This window comes from Adelges cooleyi, unplaced genomic scaffold, assembly GCF_023614345.1.
Source record: "Adelges cooleyi isolate 19-005CV unplaced genomic scaffold, UGA_ACOO_1.1 ACOO_flye_CR_arks_rails_tigmint_CR_PRNA_8, whole genome shotgun sequence".
Classification (NCBI taxonomy): Eukaryota; Metazoa; Arthropoda; class Insecta; order Hemiptera; family Adelgidae; genus Adelges; species Adelges cooleyi.
Window position 1 is genome coordinate 1,715,043 of NW_026096513.1, and position 19,509 is coordinate 1,734,551.

Sequence of the window (19,509 nt, forward strand, 5' to 3'; positions counted from 1 at the left end):
CTCATGATTGCTATAGCCCGAGGACATACCGAGATCGCGTGATCGCCTATGCGAAAACGATTAGAGGTGTATTATTCTCCGAAAAACAAATTCCGTCAAAAAAATACTCGCCATCCCGCAGGGGGAGGACACGAATTTCATTTTACTCGGACATATAGTGTACACACGGGTCGTGTCATTTGGAGCGGTCACGAAGAAATTTATCCTAATTATATATTATTAACAGTGGTTGATTTTCAAAAAGGCAATGGTATTCATTATAAAAATACAAAAAATTACTATTGAAAGCGTTTGGTGTGTTTTTTATTTTTATTTGTTTGTATAACCTATCATTAACTGGTTAACAAATAATATGATGATGATAGTTCTTCGTGCGGGGCGCGGTTGTTTGTTCAATTATTATTATTCTCGACCGTGTTGGGTCGTCGACAAAAGACAACATTTTCTTAGTCGATTCGAAACGCTCCTGTAGAAATTTAACAAAATAATAATAATATCGGAGTTCGGTTAAAGGGATATGGAAGGTGGTAGACGAGTTGTTTAAGGTACACTTACCGCCGCCGTTGTCTTTTAATAGACATCGACGTTATACATAACCAATTAGTTATGGGGAATCCGGTGTATAATATTTATTGGTTTTGTGTGTGTCCTTGTTGCCGGGGTCTCCGCGCGCACGTAGTGTGCTTGTGTGTGTGTGTGTGTGTGTGTTGTTGAGGTACCTCTCAAGTCAAACAACGAGAAAATAATAATTTATCAATACGTCAATTGTAAAATGAGCGTTTGGAAGAAGAAGAAGAAGGAAAAATAAGCCCCAGAGAGACGGACGATACAGAGAAAAGAATGAAGAAAAAAAATATCCTCTAGTTGTTTGGAAATTACTTTTTCGGATACGCCGGGTCCGGGCAGTAATTTAAAAAAATAAATATCGTTACACAGGCCGAGAATCGTGTCTATTTGTTATCATTCGTCATGCGTGTTCGTCAAAAGAACAAGAAGAACACACATACATACAGTATGTAAGTAATACTGCAGCTCGTGTGTAGGTATATCCTCCAATAGTGGTACTACATATACAATGTACCTATGCTAACAACAATTACTCTGTTGACGGTTTCGAATTAACGCCGCCGGGATGGAAAATAATACATAACTCTTCAATAACAATAATATTAGTATTGTTAGATTGTGTTTTTGTTGTTGCACGTTGTTAACGCTGATCGATTGCGCTGTGTACTATTTTTTTTTTCCATATTATTATTATACTTAGATTATAATAATAATAATATCATGTCCTCCTGTCAAGCGGATAAACGTGTCCGGGACGCGTCCACGACATTCCATCGTACATGCAAAAGCATATATTTTTACTCCACGGTCTCAATATTCTATCCGCGACCAAATATTCAACACTATTTGTGTGTATTACACATATAAATTGGTATTGTTATATTATTGTATACACCGACAACGGTTACCGCCAAGTTTCAGCGAACGTTTGAACCACCGCAAGAGCATAATGTCTCGGTAAAACGACATGGTTGATCGAAAGAAAAAAAAAATTACAACTGTTTTACCATATAAAATATATGTTACGGTATGCGTTTATATTCGTTGAACTCGGTCAGCTCCGTTACCGCGCGCCCGCTGACCTTTTGCCGGTTGTTTGTCAAGTGAAATCCAAAACGGTCTTTCGGTGAATCATGTGTTAAGCTAGTGCGTTGCTATAAACGTCGGCGTTTGTCTGTTTATGCTAATGACTCCTCTTCCGAGAGAACAACTAAAATATTATGTTTATACTACGAAATATAAACACTTTGTAATAGGTCAAAGTTTATTTATGTATTATTATTATTATTTTTTTATAGACCTGCATAAACGCGGCGCTGAACGCGCGTTTTTGCAGTAATTTCTAGACAAACGGGTATCCAAGGTCGGTGGAATTTCTGCGCACAAAAAGACATTTATTTTTATTGTATTTTGATGTCGGCCAATAATTGCAAACCCGGTGACCTATACAGACGGTATAAAACATTACTAATAAGCTGCAATGTTAAGTAATGAAAATAAAAATTAGTCATGTGTGTAATATTACAAAATAACTACTATACCTAGAATAAACTGCTACTTTTTAGTTATAGAGTTTCTGATATACCTATAATAAAAATAACAATAGGTGCTAATTTAACTCGTTAAATTTTTATATTGCTTAACATTTTGTTATAACACCTTTTTTTGTTATACTGATCGCTTGAAAACAAATTGTTTACTCAAATTATCACCTATTTTAATAATATACATCTCTGAATAAAAACTATAATCACTCGTGCTCCGGCTGAAAAAGGATTATAATGTAAACTCTACTAGCCATTCAATACAATAAAGTACAAATGGGATTGGTTTTTTTTTTTTTTAAGTTTTTTTTTTTCGTTTATTCGGTTTAGTATAAAAATAATAGCAACTATGTGAATGGGTGGCGTCAGTCGATTCGGTTGCTTAAGCATCCTTGTACATATGAAAAAAAAAGAGTATTTATATATAATATATATATATTATACATCACTCATTAAATTTTTAATTTTTCATTGGTGCCAGCTGGGGAAGGGAACGAATGATATCAAGACGATATAATAGTAATAACACAGTAGCTGTTTGTAATGTACCTGTAATGATATTTGAGCGACCATGTTTTTTTTTTGTATCTTTTATATTTTACAAAAATGTTTACACCCGATAGAGAACTATTATAATTAAACTGCGTTTCGTCCCGGTCTTTCAACTTTATAGTTTTGGCATTATACACTTGATTCTTATCTTTGTAAGACAACGACTGTATATTGTGCATAATATCTATAGCTACCTTAATGGTACAACGGCATGAATTTCATTTTTTTTTTTTTACTCATTGAGTGACCGATATGTATTTTATAATATTATGCTTTATGGTATTGCATTTTATGTCGAGGAGACAACGTATAATTAAATTATTATGTTTCGTTTGCGCACGCTGTATAGAACTGGACGTGGGAAGGAAAAGCGGGGGGTAGGAGGCATGTTAGATTATTAATATTATATTTTACTTTTCAGTGTATGTAAACCTAATCCAAGTAGAAACGCACAAGCGCAATTACTCGGAATAACATTATAATTTTGATGTATATATATATATGTATACATTTATTTCTACTGTCACGGTCCGGCAAATCGTTGTTATTATTCGACTTTAATTATATTATTACTAATAGCCGCTCATGACCCGTTTTGTGTTGTAAACGATTTCTTTTTGGCGAGGTGGGTTCCAAATTATTGTAATGAAATTGAAAAAAAAAAACACGAACGTAATATTATTGTAATCACGTTTTGACCATATACTCGATATTATACTTAGAAAAAAAAATAGGGTCACAAAGAACTTTTAATTTGAATTACTATATAAATAGTTAGGCCATCTTATTGTAAAGATTTGCTTTAATTAAGAGTGAATCCAGCTATATATATTTTTTCCGTATATGCCAAGTGTGTGCGTAAGACTAGATATGGTTTCATTGTTGATGAAGGGAGAAAACAGTATAACCACTTCTAAACTATAACCAATCACAATCCACAGCTAACAACAAGTAGAAAATTAAAAAATGTCCAGGTAAATTTAATTTTGTTATCGTTTAGAATTAATTGTGCGCTTCAACATGTTTGATGCTTGATATCGATTTGACTGTTTGCTTCGCTGAACGTTCATGTCGGTTGACACCGTGTGATTTCTAAGTGTTTTTCTTAGATAGTCAATGGTTTTGGCAGGCTGTGGCGAGCATACCACTGTCACCAAAAGTTCTTAATGGAAAAAACGCGGTTTTTTTTGGGGGGGGGAAGGGGGTGTACCGTTGCGAGTGAGATTATATCCCACTCTGTATACAGAGACTAAATTTTGGTCGGGTCTCGCATGGAAAATGTTTCAATAAAACCCCTATATATTACTAATATTATTATTATTATCATTACTATTAGGTATTATGTATACATAAAAGGTAGAATAACAGACGGAGAGAAAAGGTGAAGAGGAGAAAAACCTTACGGGCACCTGTCATTGGTTTATATTGCTTCACGTATTGGAAACGGCACAAATTCGTGGTACATGCGTATCGGACGCTTTGTAAACACAACAAAAATGTAATTCTATTGTAGACACAGAACCCAATCATATTATTGACTTTTTGTGTGACCAAGGACAAAGGAATCGGATTAATACGAGAAGGAAAAAAAAAAGAGTAAAATACAAATACCTAAATGTATACGACGACGAAGACGACGACGCGTGTACAATGGAAATCGGGAGCGCCCAGAATAATTTCTATTAAAATTCTTACATATACAGTTTTTTTTTTCTTCACGTGTGTATTTGTACACCTAAAATTGTTATATTCTCGAAGAACGGTTCATCCATTGTCTAATGTTTGAAAAACAAACAATAGCTGTTATTTCCCCTCCGTCCCCCTTCTTCCGAATCGCCTCTCTTTCTAAATCTCTTTCTCCCTTTCTCACTCTGTGTTTGTTATTATTATTATTAGTATCATTATTATTATAATTATTATTACTATTATTGTTGTTATATTAGTACATATACATCTTAGTCATGATCGCGGAGGCCACTGAGGTTGAATGCCTCGCGGTGCTTACAACCTAGTCGTTTGTAAGAAGTATTCTAAGCATTTGTATATAATCGACAGCTAACTCATTACACATCATTTGTCTACTCAATAATAATGATAGTAACATTACTTTTTATTTTTTATTTTATTTTTGTATAACTTATAATATTTTAATAGCAAATTTTCTTGTGAAAAAAAAAACAACATTCGTTTTTCCATCTTCTTCTCGATCGAGAACGCTTTTGATGCGGAAAGGGAGAAATATCGTTGGCGTGTGTATGTGTTTTTTCCCTCGAAGAATTAGACAATATTGTATTATATTGTTTGAAGAACAATCGGAATGTTCATTAGCGGGGGCCAAATCATAAATCATCAAACGATCAATTGTTCTTATTTTGTGCGTTATAATTGTTTGGAAAACTTTTATGATTGATGGATACGCGGTGGATTGACATCATCACTACTACAGTGCAACATTGTAGGTACGCATTACACACAGTTATTTAGGTATGTAGGTTTAAGCAGGCAGGCAGGCAGGTAGGTATAATGATATCCGCGGCGTAGGTACGGGCCGGTGCGAAAAAAAAAACATAACCAACTACAAAAACAATCAAACGATGATGATTTGGGCAAAGCCAAGGCGCCACTGCGTAATTAAACGTTAACGATGCGCGTGTGTTGTGTGTTTTTCAATATGTGTGTGTGTGTGTGTGTATACAATTGTCGGCGGGTCGATGATTTGTTTCGCTTCGGGAGGCCCGGCAGAAGAAGAAGAAGAAGTGTCCTTTTGAGGATCGACGATCGGACAGACGCCCGAAGAATCATTAAACAAAAACGGTATTAGTCTTGTGCCAGTGTGCAGTGCCTATGATATAGCCAATAGGTATAGACCGCGTACGATAGTTGATAACCAACACTAATAATTACAATCATCGGCCAGGGTCACTGGAAATAATTATTAATATTCTCTCTCGACGCGGCAATCGCAGATCCAAGTATCGAGGGACATAATACAAATATTACTGAACATCCGAATTTGGATACACCATAATATATGCATCTTGCGGTTCCGGTGCACTTTTGCACACACAAATAAAAACCAAGTCGGCTCGAAAACCGTTAAACATTTAATAATATTGTCCCCTGTGAATGGGCGTACCCATATTATGTACCTACCCGGCATTAACAGCGATCACTAAAATACCATACAATGTACGGCCGAGTATTTACACTGCATACGCTCAGAAGCGCTAGGGATGCGCGCTTATTTCGATGAAATAATATTGTCTAGTCGAGGCGCGCGCCGGCAAACACTTGTTGGTTGGTTGGTGTTTTTTTATTTCTCAGAGTTATTGGTTTTAAGCATAATAATGCTCATTGTGTTGCCAGGACCCACTGCGACGACGCTATAGTATCTGTCTATAATATTTTATTTGTATTATTATGTGTTTGCGCTATGTACGTATGGTGTGTGTGTGTGTGTTTGTGTGTGTGTGATAAATGATTACAAAACAATTGAAAACGACCTGCTGTGGCAGCTGAGGGCATACGTATAACAACGGTGTATAAAAATACACACATAACACACAAGGAGGAGTAAAGAAGCGCCCCCCCGCGATCCCTGCCGAACAAATATTGTTCTTTACCATTCCCGGCCGGTCATTAACCATTGACGACGTGGCGGGCAATTAACTTGACCGCGATGACACATTGTAATTAGGCGCACCGAAGAAAAATCGGATTTATCAGTGGTCCGTATCCATTTCTGTATTTCTTACTCGTCGTTGTCGTTTTCCCCTCTGCCCCATTACCCCTTGCACTCGACGGTCGCTGCCCACTATATTATAATACGGCGACCGGCCGACTTGTATAAGTAATAATCGATTTCCTCTCTATGTCTTGTGCGATGGCAGTGCATAGGACATTAGGCCGTTATTACTGTACTACCAAAAAAAAAAAACCCTCAAGAATACCAGTGATTGGATCCGCTGTGTATAATATACCTAATATTATATTAAGTCTTCCGCTTTTCTCCGTAAGCGCACAATAATAATACTACACCGTTTACAGAAGGCATTGGGCCACGTCGAGAGCTACTAGTGTTTTCTTTTAGGACCACGATGATAATAATAATAATTGTTTATTATATTTGTATGTATGTATGTATGTATACTTTAAACTATTATGGTCTTACACCCCCCCCCCCCCATTCATGTATATATCGCATTGTGTACACAGACAAACACACTTGAAATCGAATCCCGCCGATGAGTCATTCGCCGTGCCGATTGCGCTTTTCACCCTTCACAATTATTGCTCCTGCAGGACATCATATAACACGTGAACATGCAATCCACGACGATCGCGTTACTACAGTGTGAGTGTATGGATCGTGTAGATCACCACTGATTCGTTTCGTTCGCAGAGGGTTGTGCACCGTGTGATGGGTAATATATAGGAAAACCGAACGATGAACTTGGTTTTCTCAAAAGAAAAACTAAACGAAACCGCCGGCGTTTATTAAAAAATACATAGTACACATTACACACTCAAACACACAACATATATAAACACAGAACAAATACCGTGAAAAATCGTTATGATACGTGAGCGCATGCACATAAGACTTTACTCGACAAATTACTAACGGTTGTAATTCATATGCTGTTCTTCCTTGTAATATACATACATAATGTGATTTATATTATAATACACAGAACGTGTATGCCAAATGTTTTTTTTTTCGGAAAAAGTCAAAAACTGTATTATTATATGTGCGATTATTTTATTTTTATTATTATAATACAAAAATCGAGTTTCGGTATGGGGAAAAAAAACTATTGCTCGTTCGGACAGGTTAAAAAAATAACACACACACGATTTTCATACTTCATAAAAATAATAATAATGTGCGCATACGTTTTAAAAACTCTCCGTATTTCGTGTACACTTAACTCGTTCTGACAGGTGTAACGATATGTTTTAATAACAACAAAAATAATAATAATCGTCGTGCGTTTCATATTAATATATAGTATTTATAATATTATATCTATACAAATAAATAATAATATGTGTATAAACGAGCTAGCGTTATCCCGCGTGCAGAAGTCTACGCTCTCTATTGTGTATGCGCTTGAAAGTATTTATAAAAAGCATAATATTATATTCTTAAAAAAAAAAAATCGTTCGGTAAATAATAATAATAATAATTGTTATTTTATGTGTGTGTGTGTGTTTCACACTGCCTCATTGATGGGTATAACGAAATTATTGGTTAAAAAAAATAATAAATAAAAGAGAACCAAAACAAAAAACGCTCTTTGATATCGTGGGACGTCTGTGCGCCAGCAGTCAACAATCGATCACGTTGATGGATTTTTGCTAAAAATCCAAAAAAAAAAAACGGCGGGGATATATTAAATATTTTTTTAATAAAAAAAAAAAATAAATAAGAATACAAAAAAAAATATATATATAGTACCTACCCGTTGTAACTTTTTTTTTCCTCCAGTTTTTTGTTATTATTATTATTATATTGTCGCACATCTGCCGTTGACCTTTGAGACCGATATATGTGCGACTGCAACTCGCGGTGTGCTCCCCTTTGCACAACAAATAACACATATCAGTTTAATAGACGAGACTCTATATTATATTATGACCTTTGCCACTCCACGCGACTGTCGATACCGCCCATATATTCCTTGACAGTATCCGGTAAACCGTGACTTTTTTTTTTTACTGTCGTTCAATATCATTGTTCGCTTTATATTATATTGTTGGTTGATCTTTCTTTTATGTATTATTATTTTTTTTTAACCAAATAATTTTTATTGGCCGAAATCCGCCTAGTCACATTTGGGGACTTGATTAACGACTTATTGGCGGTCCGTCTTCTACGACCGTTAGGATAAATATAATATGTCATTGATAAGTATAATTATGTAACTCTGTTAAAGGCGAAATTTTCACTCGAATAAAAAGTGGGTTATACGGTATTCTGACAAATTTGCAAATAATTTGTTCATTATCCTTGTTAAAACATGAGCAAGCCATGTAATCATGTACTTATAAGAATTTGGCCGCACTATTCGTCTTACCAATAATATCATTTATTTAGATTATATCAGCGCACAAGAAATTCAATATAGTTTAACTAAGTGATGATATAAAGCAAAAAAAAAAATCATTATATTATTATATATAAAAATATTACAGAGATTATTAATAATAAAATATATATATATTTATATACACTTGTGTTAAACTATATAGAATTTCGGGTTTGCTTGTCGTTGAAAACCAACCAAACCAATTTGTCGTACAAACGTGTTTTAATTGAACGTTTTGTTGTATTTAATTTTTTTGTTTTGCTTTGTTTTTTAATTATGTTTTATAATCTAATATAATTAAATATTATACACTTTAGTTAAACTATATTAAATATTTGGTTTCTTGTTCGCAGGTGCATGATGTCGCACAAGCCGACTGACAGGTAGGCAACAGTGTTTTGGAAAATTATAAAAAACTAAAAAAGTTTTACGTTTTTGCATGTCGGATAAGTAAGTGTTATAATAATAGTGTGTAGTATCATAAAAATCTAAAGAGCCATTCAGCCATACCTACGATGGATATCAACGTCTGGCGAGCAGACGCGGTGGCGGAGCATGAAAATTTGCTATACTTCGGCCGAGATAGGACTGTAATTAAAATGAAAAAAAGAAACGAAAGAGCCTCTTGCCGCCCCTTTGTAATGATCTTCTATGCGGGGACGCGTCGGAGGGGAAGGTGGAGAAAATCTGAATCCGAATAAGAAACATTTACACATTTTTTCGTTATTAAACGTCCGCATTTGTTTCTCGTGTCGGGTTTAAATTAACTCTTCTCCCCCGTCCACTCGGCAGTACGAAGCCCCTTCATTATTTAATAAGGTTATAAACGCAAAAGAAAAATATCCCCCTCTCTTTTCCGTCGTTTAATTAATTACGTCTGTTCTTTCCGGCGTTTACATTTTTTAAAAGTCTTATAAAATAATTTTGATATTTTTTTTTTCCCCGTCCCGTATATACCCGTCGGATTACACTTATAATTATTTATTTTTGTCAGACCGATTTTGGAAATAAATTCTTTTTTTTTTTCTGTCTTATTTTTTCTAACATCCGCAGATTTACATTCCGAACGCTTTAATCGGATTTAATATTAAACATTTTTTCATTTTTGACAGACCCCTTTCTTCTTTTTGCCGTTAAACCACCGGATGTAGTCCGTGTTTTTACACATTTTTTTTCTCCTACGCACATTCATAACCCGTGAAGAATAATAGTATACGTATGCTGTCCGGTCCACGACGGTGTAATATTATTTTCCGTCGATAGTCGTTTTCGTGACAATTTGACCGGAACTATATGGAAAAATATTATTACTCCCCGTTTGAGGGGGGGGGGGTGGATGTGTATTATGATAATTTACAACCATAGACGGTTAGGTGAACGTTTTCGGCGTGACACTGCGGACACTGGCCGGACGGCATGTTATTTCACAGACCCCTGCGGCTATACGCGTTTAGTAGCGTGTACGGTGTTCTGAAAGGTCCGAAAGTTCAACAGACGGTAAACGATTTGTGGGCTCGCCGAATCGACAAAAAAAAAAAAAAGAAACCTTTCTGGTCATTTCGCGTACGAGATGATCCTCTTACGTTTTACGGTCCGAATGACGCAAACCGTCGGTGACACGGCCGAGTGTGTGTATTCACACGTTGAGTGGTGCGAATTCGCCGACACTGTATCTGTGTCAAAAAGGTGTAGGCGAGCGGGTGTGTGTATTTTTGAAAAAAAGAAAAAAGGTAAACCCTAAAAACGCGCGGCGGTGCCTCTTGTACTTAATGTAGCCTCTGTTTAGTCCCTCGAAAAAAGAACAGCCGTCCTCTCGTTGGTATTTAGAGCGGGCGTGCGGCCAATAGACTCGGGAGACCATGAAATTTCCAATCGGACAAAAAACTAACCAGATGTCTTTTTCTTCTTGTCCTAGTCCTACGAAAGACGTACGAAAATAATATAATACTTATGTGTACGCCTTGACGAACACCATTATAACCGCGCGCCTAATGGAATAGGTGTGAGTGTTATTCCGTTTGTGTTTGCCTGGTCGGTTGTGTGTGTGGCTGCGATGATACCCCATCGTATATAGTATGTATGGGCTCGGGGTAGTGTTTTCTTGTAAACAAGGAGCTCTTGACAATCGTTGAGGAGACACACTAGTACTTATATAACAATAATAGTGTGAGTGCGTGTGTTTGTGTGTGTGACACGTATAATGGATGTTAAGCAGCGACACACATTTTATTCGAGTGGTGTTATCCGTGTGGCGGCGGCGGCGGCGGCGGCCACCGATGTAAAAAGGAAAGAAACACGTTTAGGCCAATGTAATCCTCGAGGGCGTATAAGGGATGTACGTATGTTGCTATTATTATTATCTAAGCGTCGCTATCGCGAAGGAGATCATCGTCACAAAAAAAACACAACACTTTCCTCGACGGGGACAGCTGGTGGTTGTATTACTACTTAAACGGTCTCGTCTCTCGCGCATTGTCGATTTCGATTACAAGTACTCGGCAGCACGCTTTTTTCCCCCTTTAGGAAAAACACATAGCTACAAACGAAAATCACTGTACAGTATCAATTATTATTATAGCACGATAATAATTAAACATATAGATACGGCACCTGCGAGGGTAGTTTATTTTGAAAAACGTTGCCATATAACCTAGTCGTGGAGAATAAATAACAATTATTATACTCTATAACTTCTAATCTTATCGACACCGGACACAATAAGTCGGCGACGGCGGCGGATAAGCGTAGGTCGTTCCATGAACACAACGAATCGGATTACCAAGAGGAAATCGTTGTTATCGACCGGGTTAAATATTATATGTATATATATATATATAATTATTAATTATTATTATTATAATTATTATTAACGCGCTATACAACTGGCATTTACTTGTTGTCTGCGGTATTTTAATTGCAACCGTTCTCACCGACAGCTCACATACGTCGTATAATATCTATTCAGGGTTATTAAAATTTTACTATTTTTATATTTTATATTATTATTTTATTTTTATATATTATACTTATTTCATTGAAAAAATCATTGTAACATGACATTTGGATTACCCTATTATAGATGTATAATACATGTATGTATATTTTCCTAGGTGGAGTGTATCTTTTATTTACTTTATCTGAAACAGGTAGATTAGGTTTTTCAGTAATAAACGGCCGTGTTTTATGTCTCTGTGTCTGTGTAAACAAGAAGCTGAAAAAACCGTATTAAACTCATAAAATAATGTTTCACGTCTCTCTTTTAGGGAATTCGTTATATTTCACGGTTCGCGCCGGTCGCCCATTGTTTAACCTTTACCGTGGTCGCGGTTATTGCGTATAATCGATTTCTCGTGCACCGGTCACCCGACGGTAAAGTTGTGATCCTATTATTATTATTATTTTAACATTTGTTATTTTTTCGTTTATTCTTTTCATCTTAGGAAAAAAACTCCTTCGTTCAATAGACAAATTGACCGACGAATTTTCTCGTTTCGGCCCAATCATCACAATTGTTTTGTGTGTGCCCAACAATTCCATCTTCTTTATCGCGTCCGGTTTGATATACATGCATAAAGATTTTTTTTACATAATTTATTTTACTGTAAAACGCATAGGAGCAAAAAAAAAAATAGCAGACCATACACATTATTAGGTGACAACGATGACCACTAGTGATACAATAATGGTCCGGTCAAACGATCACGTTCCCTATACGTGTCGAGCATTGTGTCGTTTTGTATACGGCCTCGTTTTTCCTTTAAAGATTTACGGTAGCCGTCGTTGTTTGTTTTTTTTTAATTTTAATATCAATTTGTTCTGTCCGGCCAACCGAACGGACCGAACCGTCATTGTTCAACCCGAAATGCCGAATACCTATGATCTATTTATTGAGATATTATTATGGTATATAATATAGAGATGCCATCCGTTTTACGCCGAATAAACGATAGCTCGCAGACACGGCTTGTTTAAGTCTTCGGGCGGCCCCTCGCGTAGCTTCGTACTCACGTCAACCGTTGCTGGTTTATAGGACTGAATGCACTTTAAAAGCGAAAATTTCATTAACGTCATTTTAAGGTGAATTTATGTCGTAATTTCCGTTGGCATAGCGCAGCAACACTTACCACACGTATACACGACGACCAACACAAGGAGAGAGAAAGAGAGAGAAAGATGTGGCCGTTGCTCACTGTGCTTTAACTGCAGTTTCGCGCCCCATAACAACGAGGAAAGACAATGGATGCTGTTGCCGCGGTCGCCGCTAATTCTTTGCAACACCCCCAAACAACAGTGTAGTGTTTTTCGCGCAATAATTTACACGGGTCGCGAGAGTACGAATATTACACGGTGCAATAATTATTGTTTTCGTTAGCATAAAGGCTTTAAAACGATTCGAAGGATTAAGTTTTAATTAAAACACAAACCGCTCCGGGAACAGACGAGAAACTTTTCTTCGTCTTCTGCCTCTCTTCGGTCTTGCACCCTCGCCCCTCGTCTCGCTCACTCTATTGTTATTGCATATAATATGTTTTTAAGTTATGTGCGAGTACACATATTTTATATATATATATAATATATATATATATATATATATATATGCATATATACACACACATAAAATATAAAAGCATATAAAGACAGTATAAACATTCGAAATGGGCGAGAGCACGCCAATGTTAAAAGCGAAAGAGGGGCTCGTCGTGAAATTCCTTTGAGCTTGTATGCATTTATATGTGTATATAACCCATCTTATTATTATATATTTGTACGTATAAGCCCATATGTACCAAATCAATATAATATATTATATGTGTGCAATATTGGGTTGTTGTCTCTTTTAAACGACGTGTACCTACGCGCGGGGATTTAAAAAACGAGTAGTAATAACAAAAAAAAAAGAGAAGTAAAATGAAAAGTAATAAAAATAATTTAAAAAAAAAAACTAAAATGCAATAACGAGGATTATAGTTGTGAACAAACAACGGGCGTAAAAACGTAATGAAAAATACACCATGGCGCGAAACGATTTGCTGCAAACAAATAAGTGAGAGCAGGTCGGCTTATGTACCAATTTGTGCATATATTACAATAATATTACGATAATATATCTTATTATAATATACTGTTTTTACTACTACTACGCTAAAAATTTAGATTTAATTTGTATAATATAAATCGAATAATAATTATCAAAACGAAACGGTTTAAGTTGTGTGCTCGAATAAAGCGACGAGTAAGTAAAACAAAAGGCAGTTCAAAGTCGGGAGGGAGGCTAATTTTATTTCTTAGTAATTACATTCATTTGTCGTGTCAAAACTTCATTCGTCGCGTTAAAAACGTTAAATTTGATTTAACGGTGGGATATAACCGTCAGTCGTGATAATTTTTTAAATCATACTTTTTTTTTTTTGGTTTCTGTTTTTTTAGTTACGGTAATCGAATTATACTTATTTCGAGACATTAATAATATTAATACTTAGCCGTTCGCTTTGGCGCGTTTATTAATGACTATATAAATTGCTATACAGTGTATTGTTAGAAACTTTTATAGTGATCCATGTAGACTATAATATAGTTATTGCTTAGCGGAGTTTTGTCAACGAATGGGATGACCGCCATAATTATAATATAATATTGTTGTATAAAGTCGGACGCGCCGTCAAAACAGTATATCGTTTTTCAGACTTCAATTATTTTTCCCTATAAACAATTTCGCCTGTCCCCTTACACTCTGCAAACCGCCTGTACGGCGAGGGTTACACATCATATTATGTTATAGGTACAGGGTTGGGTTGGCAAACTACGTTAACCGAAGATGACAGATATATGATTATATGAAAGGATGCGAATCGGAAGCAAATACGGAATGAAATTACATATGCGTTTTACGACTAATGGAACACAACAAAGGCCCTCGGTCTCTCTCTCGGCTACTCTTCGTCCACCTACAATCTCTTTTGTACACACACACACACCGCACGCATAATAGTATTAAATAAACGGGACCACCGCCCTTTTGTACACCGTACATTAATTGATAGAGCTTTTAGCGGAATCGCAATGTGACGCAGGGCCGGCAACTGCCAATATGATATTATTATACTTGAACCGAGAGCACTCCGGTAACTAATAGCTCGAATGATTTTTGTTAAACCAACACACGGTAACACATAACAGCATGATGCGGTGGTGACGCCACGGTGTTCCGGTCAAAGAGACACACACGGTTCTGACCGTTAACAGAATTTACAAATATGTTATACAGAAATTATTATATTGAACGTCCGTGAAATTAAACAGCCTTTTTTTTTTTTGTTTTTATCGATTAATAATTTATTCATATTTTCACACCTCGTGAGTGTGGAAAATAAAAGTTAATCCGACCGGGAAATATAAAAAAAAGCGTTATCCTGTGGCGATATACTTTTCTAATTACCTGACAGCCTACGGTAGGTATCTGCATATTATAATATGGAGCAATACCGTGTCTATTTGTCTTGCACAGGTGTTTACGCCTTTTGTTTTATCGAGGAAGTCTTTATTTTTTTTTCCACAACCGTTCGCTTATAGATGACCGATGAGAATTAATAATTGTAAAAAAAAAAAAACACCAATTACATTGGCATCCGGCGGTACAACGGTTCTAGCATTATTATAATTTTTTTTATGCTGCTTATTATTCTGTATTGAATGCATGGTCGTTTTAATAACGATTCGCCGTATTGTTGTTTTTCAATTATGCCCGGAAAAACGTCGGGAAGAGAAAGTCGTCCTGGCTGAATGGCGGGGTATAGCCCGGGATTACAAGGATTAATGGGCTTAGAGGGGCCAGGAACGTATCCCGCAGTGGTGGCATGTGCCGTTTGGAATTAAAAGTTGCTCGATTAGCCGCTAATATCGTGTGCCGTCCGGACGATTATCTGAAAAATCGGTTCTGTTTTCGCGCCGATGATTCGGAAAACCGGATTCGTTTGTTTCCCTCTGCTTTTGGGGGTTAAATTAACAAACGGTTGTTTTAATTTCACTTAAAAACGTTTCCACGGCACCGTACACAGTACGCCTCCGACACATTCCCGAAATTCTTTGCACACTGCTTAATCGAACTCTAAAAATAGTTAATAATTTCAACGATTTCGCTTGAGTCGAATTATATAATATATATTTTGTTCTTATACAAAAGCTGTATGTATTATCAGTGTCGCGGTATTCTGCGCACTTTCAAAATTCAACCGACTCGAAGTTTCATTATAAATAACCTGAAAAATAACATTTCGCTTATGAAGAGGTAGGTTATATTCTTAAATTGTTCAAGGGAAACGTTTAAATGTCGAACGCTCTGTACAAATCAAGTACACGTTTTTATTACAGCTGTTATTCTTTCTGAAAAATGCATTTTACTACCGTAGTCTTTACACAATAATAATATGTACCTACTATTTTTTTCAATACATTAAAAAGTGCACTACTTTAACGGATAATTTTTTTGTACTGTGTAACAGACGCAATTACTATCATTTAGCAGCACCGAGCAGCAAACGTACAGTTCAACTTGAATTATACGGGTTAACGAATTGTGTTGCGAAACAATCGGGGAATGCTTATGTTGTGTACGAGGGTTTAATTATAAGTGTATGTTGGATACAAATATATTATGAAATCTAGTCTTTTGTGACACAGTAATTATTATTGTGTATCGAACCCAACCGAATATGCAATAGACGAGAAAAATCGTCTGTGAGTGCGATAGTTACCATCCGTATTTTGGCGCCTGAAAATAATCAACCGGGGTTGATAGTATAGGTTCTTTATATTCTAGTATATAAATGCCGGGAGACCTCTCAGAAAATTGCAAAACACACACACGATTTACCCGTCTGTCACAAAAAACCATTTCTCTTCGGCGCATTCTGTTGTTTTTTTTTTGGCTCAACGGCATTTCTTCTTTTAACGGCCGCTCGATGACTGGACGGTTTATTCCATACATATATATATCGTCTATTAATCCGCACATCTCTCGATGCGAGGTGACGAAAATAAATGAGACAGACTCTATTACACACGGAGGTCGTTGCGATCGTCGCGAATACCAATGAAAAACTCAATTTTATTAAGTACAGACGCCGCAGCACTATATCTTTTGGATAATAATATTATATACATACAGGCGAGTTAAAGGGAAAAAAACCGCCAACCAATTTCCTGTCCGCTATACGCCGATGGATATATTACCCCGGCCAGCTATATATGTGTATAGATAGGTACACACGGCGGGTAATTTGATACGATTTTTATTACGGGCATTTATCAACTACCGACGGATATCGCGTGACGATTGACCGCCAAAAATATTATATACGGTTTATGATTGCCGTCCGTCCGTCTGGCCGCGGTATATACCTACACCAACACAGGCATATACTGTACGACCAATAGGTAAGTACATATATTGCTTGTAACGTGATTGTTTCGCTTCAAAGTTCAAATACCGAAAATTATACAATAACAACCCGGGTTCGCATGTAAACTGCTCCCGGGGGGCCCGGATGGTACCCTATGAAACTTCTTATCCGCTCTCGTGCTGTACTAGTTCATGTTCGCCGTGGGTTTAATCAACGGTAATGGCCGTTTGTCTGTGTGTGTGTGTGTGTGTTATATAAGAACAAGCTCGTAAAGTCCGATATGGTTTTTTTTTTTTTATAATCCAAATCGAGTTTTATTATGTTCGACACGAGCCGGTATTGTTTTTTTTTGCGTATATAAATTTGTTTTTATTTTTTAATATCTCCAGTATATTTCATTTAGGGTATTTACCGTGAGGCGGCGGCAGAGGGTAAAATAATATAAATTATATATATTTTTTCCTACTCGCCCCCAGCGCCACGCCACGGCCGCCGTCACAAACAATATGTAAAAACGAAAAGTTATTAAAAACAACAACGAGGAAAAAAAAACCTTATACATCTGCCAGAAAAAAAGAGGCTCCGGTGTGTTTAATTCTATATAACGAGCGTGTATCTCAGCGCCGGCATTTTGTACACGACTTTTAATACTCAAACGGGCTTTTCGGGTGTGGAGGGCACACATAAAATAAATAAAAGGTGTATTATATAGTTTTACTGCCGCGTGCATTTGCATCAGAGAGAGAGAGAGAGAGAGAGGGGGGGAGATAGAGATGGAAAGCAAAAGGCACACCGAAGACGAAGTGTAATTTGGAAACACCATTAGACGCCGGCGGTGGGTTAATCCGCCAGAAAAAGGTCGTTTCTATTATGAGAGCAGAGAAAAAAACAGATTCTGGCCACGGGGGCTGTTAAATATTTATTGTTTTTAATTTTTGTATTCCTTTGCGCCAGGGCAGCCCAAGTGTACACCGTTCCGGTAATTATATCTCTTCATTTTTATCGATACTGTTATTGGCGGTCGTTTGAAAATTATTCAAATATCTTTTCGGCTATTTTTTTTTTTTTTTTAATTTCGTGTTCTCGACTAAAAAAATAACAACACCAACGTAACTGTATAACATAGTAATTTTCATATTCGATCAAATACAACGGCAACTTCTCTATTATACATTCGTTTGGTCGCGGCGTTATTATTTTTTATTTTTTTTTTTTGCGTTCAAATTAATGTCTTCGCGGAGTAAATTGCAAAACTTCTCTGCCGCTGCGATTTAATTACGGTATTAAGTTTCGGCAAGTCCCGATTAATTATTCAGGCTCGTCAAAAGGGTTCGAACTTTCCGGCCGAACGGTGGATGTACATATATATATGCGCGTAAGTATAATTTGTTATTTTTATTTTCGGAAAACGCTACTACTTACACCCTTAAACCGCCACCGCCGCTTCCATACTGCCTGGTCCTTCTCGTCCTTTTCCTGTTGCCGCTTCTCTCCGGTTCGCTCTAATTAAAACGTCATGAATAAAACAGGTATTATTATTTTGTATGTAATAACTGTTGCAGCACGCCGTTGTCGTTGAGTGCGCGGCAAAACGTTGTTGGAGAATTAACGGGCAGCGATAATAATTCATTCGGACCGGTGCGGTGTGGGACGACGGGGATGATGGCGGGGCGGTAGCAAAGGCTCCACCAGAGAGGAGAGGAAACGTTACGACCGAAGCCGAAAGGGCTTTATACATTTACGCCATTAATTAGGGACAATATTATTACACAAAGTGTATTTCTTATTAATGCGCGCCGTGAGTACACGCCGGGACCATAGCGCCGAGGTTATAATATTGCAATATTGTTGCTACAACGGTGCACCGCGCCACTATGGTTTTGTAGTCCTTGGAATTTTATTATTGCGTTATTATTATCCATTTTCTTATAATGTCGCGGTCGAAAAGAAACGTGTTTAAGTCTGTCCGTTATTCTAACTTTTTTAACGGTCACAATAATAATAATAATAATACTTAATCGTTGGCGCTCATGAAACGTATTATGCTCTACAAAGTTATACCTGCAATGTTGGTTGTGTACTTAACGCGGGCACGGTTTAGGGTTATTTTTTGTCCTTTATCCTTTGACGCGTCACGTCTTTAAAGAAGCGGCGGCCACTCGACGATATTATTATCATGATGCCGTATCAGCAGCTTGTTGGGCCCGTAATGAAGTGGCCTCGGAAACCGCGTGCGGGGTTGAAACGCTTAAAATGATTTTTTACAATATATAATACAGGGTGAAAAAAAGAAATCCCGACAAAATCAGACGTCGCCGTCTCGTGTGGATATCCTCGACACGGATCTATTGTTTT

The 19,509-nt window shown here is 36.8% G+C and overlaps 1 protein-coding gene across 2 annotated transcripts in view; it reads left to right on the top strand.

Annotated features, from left to right (window-relative positions):
• LOC126845588 (dachshund homolog 2) overlaps positions 1 to 19,509 on the top strand; it is a 92,097-nt gene that overhangs the window by 13,406 nt on the left and 59,182 nt on the right. The window contains exon 2 of one of the 2 annotated variants that reach the window (XM_050584313.1): positions 9,109 to 9,138. The exons of the other annotated variant lie outside the window; for it this stretch is intronic. Coding sequence (XP_050440270.1) covers positions 9,109 to 9,138 — 30 coding nt within the window. The remainder of the gene's footprint in view (positions 1 to 9,108; positions 9,139 to 19,509) is intronic. 2 annotated transcript variants of the gene reach the window in all.